At 36.1% G+C, this 22,101-nt stretch overlaps 1 protein-coding gene across 1 annotated transcript in view; it reads left to right on the top strand.

The window, feature by feature from the left end:
- Nucleotides 1–21,715, top strand: part of SMAD4 (SMAD family member 4) — a 36,278-nt gene extending 14,563 nt beyond the window's left edge. Inside the window, exons 8-11 of the mRNA XM_080821736.1 lie at nucleotides 7,167–7,350; nucleotides 8,458–8,626; nucleotides 18,521–18,659; nucleotides 20,176–21,715. Coding sequence (XP_080677862.1) covers nucleotides 7,167–7,350; nucleotides 8,458–8,626; nucleotides 18,521–18,659; nucleotides 20,176–20,387 — 704 coding nt within the window. The 3' untranslated portion in view covers nucleotides 20,388–21,715. The remainder of the gene's footprint in view (nucleotides 1–7,166; nucleotides 7,351–8,457; nucleotides 8,627–18,520; nucleotides 18,660–20,175) is intronic.
- Nucleotides 21,716–22,101: the final 386 nt, after the last annotated feature.

Genomic DNA, 22,101 nt, shown 5'->3' with positions numbered 1-22,101 from the left:
TCTGAAGGAAATCCTATAAAATTGTTTTGTGTATAAATATATGAAAGTGTATTTCTAATAAAAATTTTTTAAAAGCATAGCTCCAGTAGGCATAATGATCAATTTAAAGGATAACTTATAGTTCTTCAAATAGATCTACATAATTTTCTTAAACAGTGTTCTGTTTGTTTTTTTTTTATGTTCTAATTTTTCTTCCAGATGTTAGAAAAACCCCAAACCATTGAGGGTAAGATTTTCAAGCTTGTGACTCTTCTCATATTTCAGTTTAAGAGATTTAAAGAGTTTCTGAATCAAAAGGCTAAATTGCTTTACAGCTACCATATCAGAATGTGAGAACCAGTTTTACCATGCTCACCAGTATAGGTGTGATAATTTGGTATACTTTTTGTTGATTTAGGAGGCAAATAATATTTGTTTTGATTAGAAGAAAAATGCTATGGGTGGGGCAGAAATACTTTTTAACCATACATGATTAGTAGTTAAATAATCCTCTTTCATAGATTTTCTTCATGTTATTTGTATATTTACTGTAACTTTAAACATTTTTGGGGGTTAAGGAGCCTTGCCTTTTTATAAACATTTTTACTGAGAAATACAATATACAGAAAAGTATATAAAACAACTATATGTATAGTCTCATGAATAACATTGAGCCAACACCTAGGTGACCACTACCCAGATTGAGAATTAAAATTTGCCACACCCCTAGTCAAAAGTTTCAGTCAAAAACTTTCCTTCTCCCTACCGGAGGTAAGCATTACTCTGCTTTTTGTGGATACTATTATTTTTTTGCTCTTTGAAAGTGGTGAATGCATCACAAGACAGTCTAGTTTAGTAGATCAGTTTTACTTGTTTTTGAAATCATATAAATAAAATCGTTGTATCAAAATTTTAATTTGTTGTGAATAGACATTGTGGTAAGGGGAAAATCTAGAGTCATAAGAATAAGAATTTTTTCTGGCTTCAAGACAGCATCATTGGGAGTTGTGGTTCCTGGGACTTTGGGGGACCTCATTGTCCATATAGATTAGTGGAAGGTGGTCTGCAGGAGGGAGGATAACCAGAGCTCAGGAGAAAGACCCACCCTGAATGAGATGGTGAGGTGAGGTTGGAAATGGTGGCATTTAGCCAGTTATTTGGACTCAGTATGGATTCAGCAATTGCTTTTGGCTTCTTGATAGATTTTTTATTCTTCTCATGGTAGAACTGATGTTGAGATCTGACAGCTCCTGGTGGTTAGGGAATAGCATTAACTAGTTATGAGGATACACATTTGGAACACCCCACATTGGCATTAAAGCTTTTGTCTGTGAGTAGAATAGGAAGTGACTTAATGGTGAGAATGATCCTGAAAGGTCTCTTAGTGGTTTTGCGAAGGGATTAGCTCCGTGCATACATCTTTAGTGCAGTTAGCTGATTGGAACTCAGTTGCCTGTGAACTCTTTGGCTATGAATACTTACAAGTCCCAGAGGAGTTTTACCTCACAACTGTTTTCTTCATTTCTTCTCTTATACTGTTAAGAGGATATTTAACTGGTCTCCCTATTGGGAGAGCTTCTAGTCATAGTTTAATCTCTACTCTTACTCAGTATTTCTTTCCAAATTTGAATCTAATTACTTCTCTGCTAAAGAACTTGCATCATTTCCCCTACTTAATTGCTTGGCCAAAAGGTCTAAATTCCTTAGCTGGGCATATATACATAATCTCTGATATATAATCTTGATCCTGGTCCCTGTGTGCTTTCCTAGCCTTGTCTCTTTATGCTTTAACCATCCTGAAGCACTTACTCAAGCTTGCTCAGCTATATCATTCCTCTGTGCAAAAAAAATCTGCCTGTTGGTCTTGTACTCTATATTAGTTACTTGTTCTGAAATAGAGTACTCCCCAAACTTAGCTGATTAAACCAGTAATAACAGTTCTTAGTTCCTGTGGGTCAGGGATTTGGGAATGGCTTGGTTGGTTTGCTCTGGACTTAGAGTTGCATGAGGTTGCAGTCAAGATATTGGCTTGGGCTGCTGTCATCTGATGGATTTTCTGGGGCTAGAGGATTCATTTTTGCGGTGGTTTACCCACATAGCTGGTAATTCAGTGTTATTGTCTGCAGGAAACTCCATTTATCTCTGTGTGGACCTCTCTGTAGAGCTTCTTGAGTGTCTTCACAAGATAGCTAACTTCCCCCAGAGTCAGTGATCAGGAGAAGGCAAGACAGAGCCTTGGGGTCTTTTAAGACTTAGCTTCAAAAGTCACATCATAATTTCTGTAAGATCTTATTTTGTGGGCAGGGGATGACACAAGGATGTGAATATCAGGAAATGAGAATCGTTAGGGGCCATCTTGATGCCCACCCATGTACTCCTAAAGCCCTAAATGTGGCAAACTGTTTAAGATCTAGCTGGCATATACCACTGTTGGGAAACCTTTCTTAATCCCTGTGTCCCCTTCTATCTAGTACTTTTAATTCTTTTGTTTGTTTGTTTTTTTAAGATTTTATTTATTTATTTGACAGAGAAAGTGAGGGAACACAAGCAGGGGGAGCAGCAGAGGGAGAGGGAGAAGCATGCTCCCTGCTGAGCAGGGAACCGATGTGGGGCTCTATCCCAGGACCCTGGGATTATGACCTGAGCGAAACCAACTGAACCATCCAGGCACCCCTCTAGTATTTTTAATTCTATTAAATTATAGTTGTTAGTGGGGTGCCTGAGTGGCTCAGTGAATTAAAGCCTCTGCCTTTGGCTCGGGTCATGATCCCAGGGTCCTGGGATTGAGCCCCACATCGGGCTCTCTGCTCAGAGGGGAGCCTGCTTCCTCCCTCTCTCTCTGCCTGTCTCTCTGCCTACTTGTGATCTCCCTCTGTCAAATAAATAAATAAAATCTTAAAAAAAAATAAATTATAATTGTTAGTTTACAACTCTGCAATCCTTTTTCATAAAGGAATAGAAAACAAAGTTAATATTTGTTTTAGGTGTCTGGCTAATAACCCTTAAGGTCTGATTAAGAAATGCTAAAATATTCTACCACAGACTTAAGGCCATTTAGATGGGAAATAACCATATATCCTGCATGTAACTATGTTATATGCAGTTGAAATACTGAAATACCATCAATATATAGTGAATCTATTTTGAGAAATGATTTTTGAAGATAGTTACATAGATGATTTCAGAAATAGAGGTAATATAAATTGTAAAAAAGGAAAATAATTATTATTGGTCATTACCTTGGTGTTAAGGATTTCAGTTAGGCCATATACTTGGTGATTTTTATATTTTGATAACTAAGTTGAAAAAAATTTTTTGGAAAAGGTTAATCATTTTCTTTCTTTTTTATGAACTAACTCTGTTTTTGCTTTTTCTTAAAGCTGAGATGTATTCATTGAATTAAATATTGATTACAAATTAAAGTGAAGAGTTTCCTCAGTGTCTTTGAGGTTGTTTTGGTAACTCACAAATGAGTTCAAATCTGCAGATTTCTACATTCAGGTTATATTCTAGTACTTAGGAGCTATCTACTAGTATTCAAGAGACTGCCTTTATGTGTTGATAAAAGATTTTCATAGGGTATCTTACTCAGATCTAAATAAAAGAAGTAATTCATAATGAATCTCTTGGGTACTGTAAATCAAGTTTTTAACTTCTTGAATGATTTTATTTTAGAAATTGAAGGCAATGCCTTGGAGACTGTATTTTTCAGTGTAATTGTGCTTTATAATACATTTCCCCATTATAAAAAATTTTTTGGCTAAGTTCTTACATTGCCAAAAAAAAAAAATCATGTTGTTAACTTAGGTTTTTAAAAACCTTTTCTCTGGCCAGTGATGAGCAGTCCATAGGCTTCATGAGACCAGCTCAACTTCACTAATTCAGCAACAAGAAGCTAAAAATATCATCAGCAAGCACATTAACAGTCCCATTCCCTTTCATATGAATTCGGACATTAAGAAAGCCCTCTCTGAACTGAGTAATTTCATCCTGCTATTAATACTGGTTTTGAGAAGCTGCAGGCTTGTCACTTAATATGACATTTTGTCCTTGGAGCAAAAGAACAAAGAGAGTTCTAGAAAGTCTTAATGAGTGTTTCCTATTACCTTCTCCTATTTAAAAAAAGTTTCTTCCTGGCTGTTTAGCAAATTGAGAGTGGAGTAGAGGTTTTTCACATGGTATATTGTATTGCAGCACTGCCAAGTTTTCTGGAACCCACTTAGAGTACTTCTAGCTCTCTGTCTTAGACAGTAACTCCCTTCCTCTTGCTTTCTTAGGGCTTAATCTCTTAAAAGGTGATTGTTTTTTCATCCCTGGTCTAGGGTGTGCAATTCTGATGCCACTTTCTGTTAACTTCAAGTTTCTTAAAACTCTTCATCTCAGTACTAACAGGTCAGCTCATTCAGAGATGCAGCTTTATGTAACCGTCGTTGTATTGTGTGTGAGATATTAGGCAAGCACACAGAAATCCCTTTGGTGGCTGGAAAATAATAAAATAAGGTTTAAGTGGAGTTGCAGATGTTACAGTTCATGATGATTGAAAGTATATTTTTTCTTATTTAAACAGAGAGATAATACACCTCTCTTTTTCTCTCCTGAATTGACTCTCATGGAAAAAGATTGTTCACCATGGCACTTTACTTCTGGTTAATGTTCTTCAGTATGAACTAGGAAGTGCATGTACCTTGGACCTTATTTTTTATCCAGCATTATGAACATTCATGACTTCAGGGCATTGTTTGTAACAGAATTTACTGTTTGGATTGTCTGAAGACCCCTTTTAATGCTATTACTGTTTTTTGCTTCTAGAATATTGGGTAATTGTTATCTTGTCTTAGACAATCTCTTTAGTTTTGGCTTCAACTAATATAAATATATCTGCCAGTCACGTTTGCTGAAGCTTTTTGTTCGTAGCATAATGGATGTCTTTCATACAGAATAACTTCATAAAAATTTCAGAACTAGTTTTTTTAAGAAGGGACTTCAGTATATCACTACTTTTTCATGTTTTAATGATAACCAAACATATTTAAAATAAATGTTAAGTATTTGTGATTAGTTGATTTGATCTCTGTAGCAGAACATTTGAATTGCTGTTTTGAATCACGATCTTCATGTGGTTGGTTTTATTAATTCTTCATTGGAAAACACTTTCTTACTTGACAACATTTTGAAAAGCAATTAAATACATAGCTTTTATAAGATTTTTTAAAAAAATAATTTATTTATCAGAGAGAGAACACAAGTGGGAGGAGGGGCAGAAGGAGAGGGACAACAGACTCCTTACTGAGCAAGGAGCCAGAAAGCAGGACTCCATGCCGGGACCCTAAGATCATGACTGGAGAGTCAGACACTTAACTGACTGAACCATGCAGGCACTCCAGATTTTACAAGATTTTTTTTTTTTTTTAAATATTTTATTTATTTATTTGAGAGAGAGACAGCGAGAGTGAGCATGAGAGGGGAGGTCAGAGGGAGAAGCAGACTCCCTGTGGAGCTGGGAGCCCGAAGCGGGACTCGATCCCAGGACTCCAGGATCATGACCTGAGCTGAAGGCAGTCGCGTAACCAACTGAGCCACCCAGGCGCCCCAAGATTTTTTTTTTTAAGTTTTAATTTATTTTTTTGCATCATAGAGAGAGCATAAACAGGGAGGGTGGTAGGCAGAGGGAGAAGCAGGCTCCCTGCCGAGCAAGGAGCCTGCTATGGGACTTGATCCCAGGACCCTGGGATCATGACCTGAGCTGAAGGCAGATGCTCAACTGACAGAGCCACACAGGCACCCCTACAGGATTTTTAAAATATATTTTAAGTATCAGTCATACTTCATTTTAAGATATTTTGGAAGTTTGAAAGATCTACTTTTTTGTCATTTTAAGTATCTACAGATTGTTGAAAATTTTATTGCTGCAAATTCTAGTTTAGTCAAAGTTCATAAAGGGCACATTGAGATGCAGATAAATAATTGGTTTATCAGCAGAAAACTTTATTCTCTAACAAGTGGCACTGGCCTTTTCTCCCCTTAAATATGTCAAATTCATTTTTACTCCAGGACCTTTGCATTTTCTTTTTGAAGTGTTCTGTTCACTGTCTTTATATAAATACAAGGTCTTTCAAGTTTCACCTTTTCAGATGGGATATACCTCTGCCTTCTAGTCTAAAGGATTCTTTCCAGTCATTTTCTATCCCACACCCCATTTTATTTTCTTCACAGTGTTTATCATTACTGGAGTCATCTTATTCATTTATTTCCTTATTTGTCTGCCTTTGCGTCACCATGAGAATAGGGACAATAGCTGTCTTATTTAGTGCTGTGTATGTTGTGCCTAGAATAATTCCTAGATACTTTCTGTGTATCTGTTAAGTTAGTTGAAAAAGGAAAACCAAATAATTTCCATGTATGTTATCTCTGTGTAATAATATTTGTATTCAAACAAAAATTAGAAATATTTGATCAACTCTATTTGCAAACCATACCAGATAGTAGTGCCTTTCCCTGGCCAGTCATTCCAAGTTATTTGTCATTTATTGTTGTTCAAATGAATACACTAAATACATCTGCAAAGTTAAAATTGTAGTAGTTAACATGAATTGACTTCACTAAAAATACAGATGGGACAAATGACCTTTCACCCAAGAGACAGTTGAGAATCCTGCTCACAGCAACTATGTAGTGGAGTGTAATTAACCTTGACTCTAGTCTGGGATGGTTGACTTGCTTATGCCCTTTCTCTCAATTAGGGATCTATAAAAGTATGTCATAAATTGATGTTACTCAAAAACACTTACCTGGAATATGTCTTAGAGTCAGTGTGTTTAGAAAAAAAATAAGAGTTCAGACTATATAGAAAACATGTACAGTCAAATGAAACATGGTGATAAAATATTTTAGAATCTGACTACTTCTGTTCTTTAAGTTCCTAGTTGGCTGAGTCCTTTGAGGTAAGAACCATTAAAAATGACTAGAGTTTCAAGAATGCTCAGGTACTGAGCTAAAAAATGGAAGACATGGAAGTGCCTACTTTTTAATGGATTGTCATTTTGATCAAATTCTCTTGGGTGCTTTTCAGGTGCCTCTCCCCTTCCTTCACCCTTTCTTTTAGGAAAAGCTTTGTCTTAGGGAATGAACATGAATGCCATATATCTATCTTACATGGGTAGGTGTTCTCTCCTGTTTACCTCCTGTAGCTCCTGAGTATTGGTGTTCCATCGCTTACTTTGAAATGGATGTTCAAGTAGGAGAGACATTTAAGGTTCCTTCAAGCTGCCCTATTGTTACTGTTGATGGATATGTGGACCCTTCTGGAGGAGATCGCTTTTGCTTGGGTCAACTCTCCAATGTTCACAGGACAGAAGCCATTGAGAGAGCAAGGTATTGTTGAGTGTTTAGTTAGTTATTTTAAAACTTGAACATGGTACCTTGTCATTTATTCAAAGTTATATTTTTCTGTGTACATTTATAAGATTTTTGAATGTAGATAAAGGTCATCTTGAAAATTCAGAATTCATAAGCATTGCATTGTAATTACAGATGTTATTTAAAATATGATAAAAATGGTCTTTTGTTTAAGTTAGTGATGTTTTTATATTTTGAACAGTAATAGACCTTTTGGTATCCAGTTTGAAACCAATTTGTTTATTTTCTGTTACATTATTTCTACAAATCTTTTGAGAGGAAATGTAAAATGAGGACGTATTTCTGCAAGTATTATCTATAATGTTGGAAAAATAAAAATAGGGAAATGGTTAAGTAAATTTTGATGAACTTTCATTTTTGTATGTATTAAAGTGTTAATTGAAAGTTTATATGGCAAATGTAAAGGCTTAAGATGAAATATTACAGGAAAATATGCATAGTTTTTGGTACTATAAGATCTCAGATCTTTAAGGAAGTGTGTGTGTGCTTAAGTACATAATCATAGCTCTATCACTAGCTATGTGACTTTGGCAGATTACTTACTCTCTAAGCCAGTACTGTCTGATAGAATTTTCTGTGATGAAGGAAATAGTTTATATCTGTGCTGTTCACTGCAGTAGCCACTAGCTACATTAAAATATGTCTGTTGAGAACTTAAAATATGACTCGTGATTAACTGAATTCTGTAATTTAAATGAGCACATGTAGCTAGTAGCTGTTGATTTGGGCAGTGTAGCTATAAGCTTTTATATGCCTTAGTTTCATCATTTATAAAATGGGAATAATAGTATTTACCTTATTAAATTGTGAAGGTTCAGTGAGAATTTATATTAAATATTTGGTACATAGTAAGCATTATATATATGCTCATCGTTATTTTTTATGAGTGAGATATTGAAAAAGGAAGTACACAAAAATGTTAACAATGGGTATCTTTCAGTAATGGTGTTATATAACATCTTTTATTTAAAAAAATACATATTTGGTATGCTGTATAATCTGAACTAAAACTTATCTTTAAATACTTCCAAAACAAAATGTAATTTCCTTTTTCTTCCTAAGGTTGCACATAGGCAAAGGTGTGCAGTTGGAATGTAAAGGTGAAGGTGATGTTTGGGTCAGGTGCCTTAGCGACCATGCAGTCTTTGTTCAGAGTTACTACTTAGACAGAGAAGCTGGGCGTGCACCTGGAGATGCTGTTCATAAGATCTACCCAAGTGCATACATAAAGGTTAGTTGCAGTTTTACTCAAACATTTTTGACTTAGAAAGCTCTATTTGTTGTTTAAAAAATTGAGATGGAGGTGGGAGGAGAAGAAAAATGTCTTTTTAATGTGTTAAATAATCAGAAATTATGTTTGTGTATAAAACACATTTCCTGGGGCATATATTGACATGATTGGCTATATCTAGTTTTATGGTTGTATTCATGCCCTATTGTTTTATTAATAAATTTGTTAAATGTTTTAGAGTAATACACAGGCTCTTAAAAATTTTGAGTGAAATCTTCAAATTTGTATTCCTTTGATACATAATAGGTAAAAATCAGACTCTAGAAATTTATCTTAGCCAGTCTTCAGGATTATACGGAGGAGAATTCTAAAATTAATAACTGTTCAAATTAAGAATTTGAGAAATGAAAAATTCTTCAATACCAATTTTTAAATGTCATTTTGTATATTGAGTTTTATTTGTTATCATTTTGTATATTAAGCCTGAGGTGTTTATCATTTATTCAACTCATTTCAATTTTAATTTATAACATACACTGCTTTTGAAAGAAAGGTAGTTGGATTTAAAAAGCCTAAATGTATTTTTAATTTCAGATTTTTTACAGTTATTCTAAGCATCTTCATTTTGGCCATTGTAAAATAGTGAAATTAACTGTAACTCGTCACTTATTCCCAGGAAATTGCTTAATGTACAAATAATATAGTCATAGAGCATATACAGAAATGGAATTGCTTGATGGCCTCACAACAACAAACTCTCATTTTCAGTTACTGCCATTCAGTTAAAGAATATAGGGATCTTTTTTCCTAAAACAACTTTGAAATATATCAAGTATGGAGAAAATAACAAATCCTCATGTACTCACCATCCAGCTTCAGCAGTCATCAGCATTGTATCAGTCTGTTTTGTGTTTATCACTGTACCTTTTTCTTCCAGTAATTTAAAGCCAATTCCAAATGTTATATTAGTTCATTCATAAAATATTCTCGTGTGAGTGACTAATTGGTAAATATTTCTAAAAGACATAATCACAGTGCTGTTTATGACACTTAACAAAATTAACAGTAATTCCCTGTTGAAAGTCTTGACAATAGAGAATCTTTATAGTGTTGATCTGTTAGAACAATGGAATAGAATAGAACAAGAAAATACTAAAATACATTTATTGATAGGATATTTATGATGTGGAAATGTTGATTGTTAAACAATATATAGAATGTGATCTTATTTTTATGAAAGAAATAATATCAAGGATATTTGTATTCATTTACATATATACCTGCAAGTCTAGAATCGTGTACATGATGTCTTACCAGGAATTGTCTCTGGGAGGTGGAATTATCTTCATTTGCATTTTCCAATTTTTCCCCAAGGAATTTTAGTTATTCGTGCTTTATTGTTATTTTTAAGTAGTGTTGGATTTCCTTGTATGCTTTGCAGTCTATTTTATGTTGGTTGGCAAATTTGCCTTGAGAGAATTAATTCATTTTATTTTTAATTTTTTTCCTCCCTGTTATTGCTTTTCCCTATAGGGCAGTTTTGCCTTAGTCTGGCACCCTGGGATCCACATCTCAGAACCAGTTCTTATATTTAGGAGGTAGAGGAATTTTGTCCCATGAGGAAATTGAGTTCCAATCCCCAGGTATGCACAGGGCCTAATTCCTATTACATAGGTTTCTGATGCTTAGCTCTGCCATGGGCAAAAATTTTATTCCTAGGTGCATTTTCCAAATTAGCTGTCAGAGTGTTTTACTAGCACTTAATTCATGGGCAGGTACCCAGTTGTAGCCCTCAAAGAGCCTGGTTTGTTGTCTTTTCCCAGATTACTATAAGAAGTTGAATTACTAACCTCTACATCTTTTTTTGGTCTTGGTACCCCAAGTACCTCCTATTTTTAGTTCCTGCTCTCCACTGTAGATTTTGTTTATCCATCATCAGTAGGTGGACACATGGATTATTTCCACTTTTTGGCTCTTATGAATAATGCTGCTCTGAACATTCATATATAGGATTTTAGGTAGATGTTTGTTTTCCTTTTCTTGGATATGTATGTAGGAGTGGATTTGCTGGATCATAGGGTTGATTCTGTGTTGAACATTTTGATGGGCTGCTAGACTGTTTTCCCAAGTGGTTATATGCCATCTTACATTTCCACCATTTCCAGCAACGTATATATGAGAGTTTCAGTTTCTCTGTACTCTCATCAACACTTGTTGTTTTCTTTTTTATTTTAGCTGTCTTAGTGGATGTGAGGCAGCATCTCATTGTGGTTTTAATGTGCCCTAATGGCTAATAATATTGAACATCTTTTCATGTGTTTATTGACCATTTGTATATCTTTTCTGGAGAAATATCTATTCAGATCTTTTGCCCATTTTTAAATTGGGTTGTCATTTTATTATTGAGTTGTAAGAGTTCTTTATATATTTTGGGTATTAGTCCCTTATCAGATACATGATTTATGCATATTTTCTGCCATTCTTTGGCTTGTCCTTCATTTCACTTTCTTGATGGTATGGTTTGCAGCATGAAAATTTTTAATTTTGGTGTAGTCCAACTTAGCTATTCTTTGGTCACTTTTGCTTTTGGTGTCTTTTGTAAAAAACCATTGCCTAATCCAAGGTCATGAAGATTTTCTTTTTTTTTTTTAATTTTTAAAGATTTTTATTTATTTATTTGACAGAGAGAGATCACAAGTAGGCAGAAAGGCAGGTGAGAGAGAGGAAGGGAAGCAGGCTACCTGCCGAGCAGAGAGCCAGACACGGGGCTTGATCCCAGGACCCTGAGATCGTGACCCGAGCTGAAGGCAGAGGCCTAACCCACTGAGCCACCCAGGCGCCCCTGAAGATTTACTCTTATGTTTTCTTCTAAGCATTTTATAGCTTAGGTCTTTAATTTAGGTCTGTGCTCCATTTTGAGTTAATTTGTGGGTACGATATAAGGAAGGGATCCAGCTTTATTCATTTGAATGAGAATATCCAGTTGTTCTGGCAACCATTTGTTGAAAACTATTCTTTCCCTTGTGAGTTATCTTGACACCTTTGTTGAAATTCAGTTGACCTTGAATGTAAAGGTTACTTTTACTTCTGTGCTATCAATTCTGTTTCACTGATCATATATATCTATATGTTTATATCTATATCTATCTATCTGTATGTATATCTTCTTATGACAGTACTGCTCTACTGTAGCTTTGTGGTAAGGTTTGAAATTGGAAGTGTGAGTTTTCCAACTTTGTCCTTTCTCAGGATTCTTTTGGCTATTGACTGCTCTTTCCATGTGAAAATTCCATGTGAATTTTACCATTGGCTTGAAGGATATATACTTGTAATAGTTTTTCTATCCTTTGTGCTCTTAGCAGAGAAAGAAGCTGTTCATGCATACCTACTCATCCATCTTGACTTGGAAATCTCTGGATTGTGTAATTTACAGTGAATGGATAAAGAACCAGAGTGTTGATTATATACTATGTGTCAGATGGTAGTTACGAATTTATTTGATGTAGGGTCATATTTAAAACATTTGAGTTTAAAAATGTGAAATTTTGTATAAGTAATTTCAAGGATTTTCAAATAAATGTAACATCTCTATTTTGGTACTGATGGCTCTTGAAAAGCTCCTGAGGTATGAGACATAAAATCACTTGATAAAACACTGTCATGGGTAGATTTTTATAGTAATCTCAGGCTTTTGCCATGAACAATAAATATCTTGTGGGACACTTTAGTGGAGTAAAAAACAGCATACTGTTTTTGTCATAATAACGGTTTTAGGTTTAAAAAGAATTATTTGTCTACCAAGCATATTATTATTGTTCAGAAGAATCTTACTAGCCAGAAAGAAAGAGATGCAGATACACGCTAAGTCTTAACCATTGGCATTTTCTTCATTTGTGAATTTTTTAGGCGGTAGTAACGAAAGGATCTGTATAGTGCTATTTAAGTTGTATTACCACCAGAGATAATAGATGAATTATATTCAGATAACATGAACTTCTGGAAGGAGTAGTACCCTCACGTTGGGAATATACCTCCCCTTAATCCCTAAACATGCACATACAAACATATTTTTTTCTTTTTAATTAAAATGAAGAAAACAAAGCTTTGAAGAACCATTCTTTTATTTTATGAACCAAGAAGCTAGAACTAAATTTGGGGGGGGGGTGTTCTACTAAGATGTTAATTTTTTCCCCTTCATCTTTCATGATGTCATAGTCCCCTTACATTCATGAAAATCTGATGTAATGAAATGGCATTTTATGAGCTTTACGTGAAGCAAATGTTTGAATTCTGAGGGGCCTTGCTGTTTTGCTTTCAAAAGTAAGATCTGTTTTGTTTTATGGTGCTTACTACTGGGTAGTCAGGTTTTTTAACAGCTTTATTGAGATATTGAGATACAATTCACATACCATGTAATTCACCCATTTAAATTTTACAATTCAGTGATTTTTAAAAATATATTCAGAGTTATGCAACCCTCATCACAATCAATTTTCAAACATTTTATCACTCTGGAAAGGAACTGTGTACCCTTTAGCTGTCATTCGTCAACGCCCCCTCCCCCCCAATTTCCCTCAGCACTAGGCAACCACTCATCTACTTTTTTTCTCTATAGATTTGCCTATTCAGAACATTTTGTATAAATGAGTTAATACAGTGTGTTCTTACGTGACTTCTTTCACTAGGCATAGTATTTTCAAGCTTCATCCACATGGCATGTATCTGTACCTCATTTTTTTAATGGCTGAGTAATATTCCATATACCACATCTTGTTATCCATTTGTCAGTTGATAGATAAGAGTTTCCACTTTTTGGCTATATTATGAATAATACTACTATGAACTTTAGTGTGTACAAGTTTTTATGTGAATGTATGTTTTCATTTCTCTTGGATATATACCTAGGAGTGGAATTGCTAGATTATGAGGTAACTTGAGCATTTTGAGGGACTGCCAAACTGTTTTCTAAAGTGGCTTAACATTCTGATCAGCAGTGTGGGAAGGTTTCAGTTTGCAGTCTCATCAACAGTTGTTATTATCTGTCTTATTGATGTTACTCATCCTAGTGGGTGTGAGTCATTGTGCTGGTTTTTGATTTACATTTCTCTGATGCTGAGTCAGGTTTATTTTTGAACACATACATGTTAGGGGATGCTTCTAAACCATGGGTAGGCTAGGTTGAAGGTTATTATAATCCCAATAACCTTCGGATTGATTAAATTGATTCTCTACCATATATTGTGATTCTTACCTCCAGGTCCAGTAACTGCTTAAATTCTTAATGCAGTCTTACGTTCAAATGCCCAATATACCAACACCAGTTACCCGTTTCTCTTTCTGGGTTTCTAGTTTTTTGTGTTGATTTAAACTGAGAGTATTGTAATTAAGCCTTATATTTGCAAAATGCCAAAATTTTGACTGGTTGAAAGACAGTATCCTGAAGATGTTCACATTGAGCTTTATAAGACACTAACCTGGGTTAAGTAATAGGTTTGTAATAAACTTACATGAGAGTAACCATAGGAAACATGCTTAAATAAATGAAAGTGATTAAGTCAGGAATGGTGATCAGAAATGTCTTTTGGGAAGTGCCTGCATGGCTTAGTTAAGTTGTCTGCCTTCAGCTCAGGTCACGTGTTCCACGTTTGACTTTGTGCTCAGCGAGGGATCTGCTTGTCACTCTCCCTCTGCCCCTCCCTCCCACTCATGTTCTCTCTCTCTCTCTCTCTCTCTCTCTCAAATAAATAAAATCTTCAACAACAACAACAAAACCAAACAAGAAAGAAAGAAAGGAAGAAATATCTTTTGGATCTGAGTGCAAAAGAATATTTAAACCTTTGGTTCCTTTGAATTGTCTTTACCAACAACTGAGTCAGATTCTGAAAGGAAGATGATTGCATTTTAGTGATAGCCTTCATTTTACCATCCGGTATAACAGATAAAACCTGTTATGGTTTAATGGGTCAGATATATATAGAGAGGCGACCCAGGTTTCACTTAGCAGTATAGCCAGTAATTATAAATTTTCTGGTTCGAGTGCTTTAATTACATAAATAATCCACTGTGGAAGGATTTGCTGAGGTGCTTAACAAATAATTTCTACATCTGCAGATAAAAGTGATAATATTTTAAAATTTCATTTTTGTGGCTACTATAATTGTAGCTGGCATTAGCCTAGATTTAGGCTAAGACATTCATAATTGTGATTGTTTACAACATATTGTAAGGAATCGATGTGTGAAGATCTATTGGTTATTCATGGTGGGGAGTGGGGGTATGTTGAGAGCATATTTGAACCCTAGGAATTTGTAAGTTAGTTATATTCCCTGTTCCCAGAGAGTAAGATTACATAGGTACCATACTTGGTTAGTGATGATTAAAACAATTTTTTTTAAAGATTTTATTTATTTATTTGACAGGCAGAGATCACAAGTAGGCAGAGAGGTGGGCAGAGAGAGAGAGAGAGGAAGGGAAGCAGGCTCCCTGCTGAGCAGAGAGCCCGATGCGGGGCTCGATCCCAGGACCCTGAGATCATGACCTGAGCCAAAGGCAGAGGCTTTAACCCACTGAGCCACCCAGGCGCCCCTAAAACAATTTTTTTTAAAGATTTTATTTATTTATTTGACAGAGACCCAGCGAGAGAGGTAACACAAGCAGGGGGAGTGGGAGAGGGAGAAGCAGGCCTCCCGCCGAGCAGGGAGCCCAATGCGGGGCCTGACCCCAGGACCCTGGGATCATGACCCGAGCCAAAGGCAGACACACTTGACGACTGAGCCATGCAGGCGCCCCGGTTAAAACAATTTTTTAAAAGTGGTTGTAAAGACCTAAATGTAAAACACAACTATATGACATCTTGGAAAGGCAAAACTATGAAGACAGTAAGATCAGTGGTTTCCAGGGATAAGAAAGGAGGGAAGGATAAATAGGCAGAGCACAGAGGATTTTTTAGGGCATTGACACTACTCTTTATGGTACTACAGTATTGGAGATACATATCTATATGTAAAATCAAGAGTGAAACCTAATGTAAACTATGACCTTGGGTGGTGATGTGTCTGTGTGGGTTCATCAATTAGGACAAATGAACAAATGTATCGCTGTGCCAGGGGACATTGTTCTTGAGTGGGGACAGAGCTCTCTCTACTTTCTGCTCAGTTTTAGCTTGAACCTAAAACTGCTCTAAAATAGAAAGTTTATTAATTTCCTTCTTTAAAAAAAAAGGTGGTTGTAGAACTGTTTGGCTTTTCAGATATTTGAGTTCCTGCTTTGTACTGTTTGGGTGTAATGCCTTCTGAGAGGTCATAGCCCAGTGGAAGAGTTCAGAGTCTAATGGACTCTTGGGAAATCTTGAAAAAATAATGCTTCCTGTTCTGGGCATTGTGAAATTTCTGATTTTCAGACCCGACTCTTATGCTTTCTGTCCTGCAGTCTTTTTGAACTATAGTTTGGCAGGGTAACACCTATATATTTGACAAATTCATACCTCTTCAGAGAATGAGATAGTGTAAGTTTTGTCCTTCATTGATGCTGGAAGATCGACGTTGAATAGAGAAATAAGTAAATAAGAATATGAATTGCAATTTAGAAAGGATAGTTCTGTGTTCTTACTTCTTAATACCAAGTACCATGATTAAAGACAATCAGAAAATTAGTGGTTTGGGTTCCAGACTTCTTCTTCTTGATCTGATAAAGCAGCATGTTATGCATTCTTTGATGATGATGATTCTTCTTCTTCTTTTTTTTTTTGGTTAAAGATAATTGTGCTTGCTCATACTGGGTTTTGTGTATACTAAGAGGATTTTTGTTTGTTTGTTCCTTCACTTTTTAAAAAAATTTAAAAAAAATTTTTAATAAACATATAATGTATTATTAGCCACAGGCGTACAGGTCTGTGAATTGCCAGGTTTACACACTTCACAGCACTCACCATAGCACATAACCCTCCCCAATGCCCATAACCCAACCACCCTCTCCCTAACCCCCTCCCCCCAGCAACCCTCAGTTTGTTTTGTGACATTAAGAGTCTCTTATGGTTTGTCTTCCTCCCGATCCCATCTTGTTTCATTTATTCTTTTCCTACCCCCCAAACCCCACACATTGCATCTCCACTTCCTCATATCAGGGAGGTCATATGATAGTTGTCCTTCTCCGATTAACTTATTTCGCTCAGCATAATACCCTCTAGTTCCATCCACGTTGTCGCAAATGGCAAGATTTCATTTACTAAGAGGATTTTTAAAATAATTTAATGTACTCTCTGAATAAGGAATATAGTCACATGGTTCAGAAATTAAAATAATATAAAAAGTTTGTGTTGAGCAGCCTGTTTCCACTCTGTCTTGTTTCCTGTGGCTTTTGTAGATGACCACTCTGCTTGTTAATATTTCAGTGCTTTTTTTAAAAGAAGATTTATTTATTTTTTTAGAGATAGATCACGAGTGGGAAAGGCAGAGGGAGAGGGAGAGAGAGAATCTCAAGCAGACTCCCCACTGAGCTCAGAGCCTGACACAGGGCTCACGCCCCCAAGATCACAACCTGAGCCGAAAGCAAGAGTTGGACACTTAACCAACTGTGCCACCCAGAAATCCCTTTCAGTGCTTTTTAAAAAATCAAATATATTATTTTGGGAAGTTGTTTTTTTCCTAGAAAAAAGATGGTATGATTTGTCATTCATAACTTATTGCTTACTTAAAGAGCATGTCAGTACTTTCATGAGGATAAGGATAAAAGTTTCAGTCCCTTCCTCAGTATACCAGCCCTTGGTGCCCTTGGTGTGGCTGGTAAATAACCCTGAAATTACTTACGAACTCCTTGTTGTCCTGAAAGGTAAATGATTCAGGGGAGGCTGATACCAAAATACTAGGTTGCATTTATTGACAGCTTACTGTGTATTACTACAACTCTGTGAAAAAGCATGTACACTTAGCACTCCCATTTTATAGATAAGAAAATTGAGGCTCCAGAGAGATTAATAATCTTAGCCCATGTAATTAGCAGATATTAGTGATATGATTCAGAGCTAAACTTTTTTTTAAAATTATGAGCACTTTTCAACATACAGAAAAGTGGAGAAACTAGTTTAGTGAAATCCTGTATATCCATCACTGAGATTCAGTAGCTGTTACAATTTTACATTTGTTTGATCCATCCTTTTTTTCTTTATTTCTTAAGTATTAAAAAAATTTTTTTATTAATGAGTGAGAGAGAAGAGAGAGTGGGGGTAGGGGTGCGGGGAGGAGCCAAGGAAGAGGGCCAGGTAGACTCCACGCTGAGCACAGAGCCCAGTGCGGGGCTTGATCTCAGAACCCTGAATACAACCTGAGCAGAAACCAAGAGTTGGATGTTTAACTGACTGAGCCACCTAGGTGCCCTTATTTCTTAACTATTTCGAAACAAGTCCTAGATACTGTGTTACTTTGCTCCTATGTACTAAAGTATACATCTCTAAAAAGTATAGATGCTTTCTTAAATAGTGACAGTGCCATTTATTACACTTTTCCAAATAGCTAGAATGATAAAGAAGTTGGCATGTGTCCAAGACCATCAATTCAGCCTGAAGAGCACTCTCAGCAATTTGGTTATGAATAAAGAATAAAGGGTGGGGTTTTTTCATAGGGACAATGACTGACTCACATTGAATTAGATAAAGGCCACAGAGGCCTGTGGCAGCCAGAACTCCTCTGCTGATAGTGAACTGTGCCTTGTGCTGAGCTCCAGTCCCCTTCTCTAACCACTAGTTAGACTCTACATAAAAACTTAGATTTTTAAATTAATTCTTTTCTTAGAGCTGCGTGGAACTATGAATTTTAAATAAATCATGCATTGGTTTTTGATGTGCGGTGGCAGCATTTCTGATGGACTCCTAGCATTGAACTTAATGCTCTTTGTTTCAAGGTCTTTGACTTGCGTCAGTGTCACCGTCAGATGCAGCAGCAGGCGGCCACCGCACAGGCTGCAGCCGCCGCCCAGGCAGCAGCTGTGGCGGGAAACATCCCTGGCCCCGGATCAGTAGGTGGAATAGCTCCAGCCATCAGTAAGTATGCTTTCAGTTTTTTGTCTTAAAGTGTAATAGTTGGTATTTTATCTTGGTTCACTCAGTTGCTTAGTTACTTTAGGCAATAATAGAAAACTAAACTACTTTTTTTACTGGGATAATAACATTTTGAACTAAAAAACTGTTCTGTAATAGTTGCCCTTTGTCTAGGACCCTACTTTCATTCTTTCTGTATCAAAAAGGGAATATGGGATAAAGGACAAAGGGGGTTATTAGATTATATTGCTCAGTCTCCTGTTATTTTGTTGTTGTTGTTGTTGATGTTTTTAATTCTTACCTCACCAGCAAGGGTGGGTTGTAATCACTGACGTGCTTGGCTTTATTCTAGAAGGAAAGCATATTTCAATTTCAGAATTAGGTACCTCTCCAAGTTTTTTTTTAAGTATGCTAAGCATGGAGAGAAAACTAAGTGAGGGTGGTATTTTGATAACTTGTAGACTTTTTTTTAATTTTAGGGTAAAATTGAACTGTGTGCCAGGTTTCACACTGATGGGGAATTTTTTACTGCAGAGTTAAACTCCTGACTATAGACTTTTATGATGGAAACACGTGGCACCCATCTTCCACGTCTGAAGGCATAACTAGTGATTCATTCAACCCCTGTTCTTAACCTCTTCAGTGTGGTAAGCAAATCACACTGGCTAAGAAAACTGCAGTGGCCCTGCAGGTTTCTCTACAGCACATGCAGACGCCTCCCATTAGATTCACTGTGATAGTGATGAGTGGAGATTGACTATATGACTGTATGTTCTGACTGGAAAATTAGCTGCAGAATCTCCTTTGTGACTTATGTTCAGGAGTTTACAGTGTAGAGGTAGATAAGACATATCCAGTTAGAGAATTGGCTTTTTAAATAATTGGAGCATCTAAACCATTAATTTGCTAGTTTTGATGTTATAAACATACTTTTACTAAAGAATCCAGAGCTGTTATTAAGTTTCTCATTCTTAACTACTGCCCCCATTGAGTAATGGCACGGTATCTCTGTGACACTGTGAACTTAAGAGACAGACATCCTCTGGGTCATCCAAGAAATCCTTAGTGGAACCAGGACTATTAACTGTCTCACGGTTAGTCAGGTCTTACTTTGAATGAGGCTGTTCAAACAGACAGTAAGGTTCTTAGAACCAATCTGTGGACATGTGCTGCCTCTTAAAAACAAGTTGTTTTTTTTTTTGTTTTTTTTTTTTTTTTTACCCTTCACCTCTCCTTCTAAAGAGAAAAATAGGTGGGGTGTTGGTGGATTGTGGTAACTTATTTTATAATTGCTCATAGCTAGAAGACTCATGTGGAATGTGAATTGTCTTAACCGAAAGTTTTCAGTCCCTGTTGATAAAGTGTAGATCTACACGTACTTCTTGGCACTTTGACAGAGAAGTTATATGCTGGGGAGCATGAAGTAAAGAAAGCTGGTTGGTCACTTTATTAATAAGGTGTAGGGAGGATGGAAGATACCAGCCTGTCCCTCTGACGTCTTCCAAATCTTCTCCATTAGGTTTGTCAGCGGCTGCCGGCATTGGCGTTGATGACCTTCGTCGCTTGTGCATACTCAGGATGAGTTTTGTGAAAGGCTGGGGACCGGATTACCCAAGACAAAGCATCAAAGAAACGCCTTGCTGGATCGAGATTCACTTACACCGGGCCCTCCAGCTCTTAGATGAAGTGCTTCACACCATGCCTATTGCCGACCCACAGCCTTTAGACTGAGGTCTTTCACTGTCGGGGCCCTTAACGTTGTCAGGATGTTGGACTATAAGATACAATCCTGTTTATAATCCGAAGATATATTTCACTTTTGTTCTGCTTTATCTTTTCATAAAGGGTTGAAAAGTGTGTTTGCTGCCTTGCTCCTAGCAGACAGAAACTGGATTAAAACAATTTTTTTTTTCCTATTTAGAACTTTTCAGGCATGGCTCAGAGCTTGAAGATCAGGAAAAACACATTCTTATTAAATCCTCACCAGTTATGTATGAAGGAATCATTCCAGTGCTGGAAAATTTAGCCCTTTAAAATGTCTTAGAGTCTTTTATATGCAGAACATTGATACATGTGTTATTCTACAGAATAAATTCAATATTGCTGATTTTAAAGGAGAGAAGTTCTCAAAGTTAATTCACCTATGTTATTTTGTGTGCGAGTTGTTATTGTTGAACATACTTTACTCCAAATATTGTGCCATGTGGGTGAGTTAATTTTACCAAGAGCAACTTCACTCTGTGTTTAAAAAATAAGATAGTAATGTATTATAACCTTTTATCCAAAATATTTTTTTGCAAGTTAAACTAGTGAAGATGGTTTCAATTCAGATGGTCTTGCAACTTCAGTTTTATTTTTGCCAAGGCAAAACACTAATCTGTGTGTATATTGAGAATTCCTTACAATTATCCCACAAAGAAATACCATTTAAAATTAACATTTGTTATCCCTGTTGGATAACTGTTTATCAAGAAATACTCTTGCCCTGTTATACAGTAGATGTATTCTTCTCTATTTCTAGGCATAAGGTTGGTCACTAAGTAGCCTAGAAGAGGAATTTCTTTCCTTCATGAATTCATAAGGAAAGGTTTTGTATTTTTAAAAACACTAAAAGCAGTGTCACTCCACCTAATATCTCACTGTTCTGCAAAGGTGGCAATGCTTAAACTAAAAGTGAGTATTTTGGAAACTGCTAAATTCTATGTTAAATACTGTGCAGAATAATGGAAACATTACAGTTCATAATAGGTAGTTTGGATATTTTTGTACTTGATTTGATGTGTGACTTTTTTTTCGTATACTGTTTAAATCATGTATGTTATGACATTGTTTAAAATTCAGTTTTTGTATCTTGGGGCAAGACTGCAAACTTTTTATACCTTTTGGTTATTCTAAGCCCTTTGCCATCAATGATCATATCAATTGGCAGTGACTTTGTATAGAGAATTTACGTAGAAAAGTTGCAAATGTATTGACTGTACCACAGACACAATATGTATGCTTTTTACTTAGCTAGTAGCATAAATAAAACCGAATCTCAACATACAAAGTTGAATTCTAGGTTTGATTTTTAAAGTTTTGTTTTCTTTTGCACTTTTGAGTTCAACCTCAGAAGCAGGACACCTTCTAAATGACAGGCAGCAGCCAGTACTATCCGGCAGCTTTGGTTTCCCTCACACTCTGCCAGGACTTCCCCATGGACATTATGTATCAAGTGTAGAGTTGGTTGGGGTTTTTTTTTTTTTTTAAGCTTTTATTTTACTGTAGCAAAATAGGCCTGATTGTCTACAAGATAAATAGGTTGTCTACAGGATAAACAGTGTGAAATAAAACCAAGGGTTATCTTTCAGATCCTTTTACTTATTGCTTGGAGGGCCTTCTTAAATGTAGTAAGATTCTTAAGGTGTGTGACAAGTTTGAGATTTGATAAGCACTATGCATAATA

This window comes from Martes martes (assembly GCF_963455335.1).
Source record: "Martes martes genome assembly, chromosome: 13".
Taxonomy (NCBI): domain Eukaryota; kingdom Metazoa; phylum Chordata; class Mammalia; order Carnivora; family Mustelidae; genus Martes; species Martes martes.
This window is presented reverse-complemented; position numbering and strand designations above follow the sequence as displayed.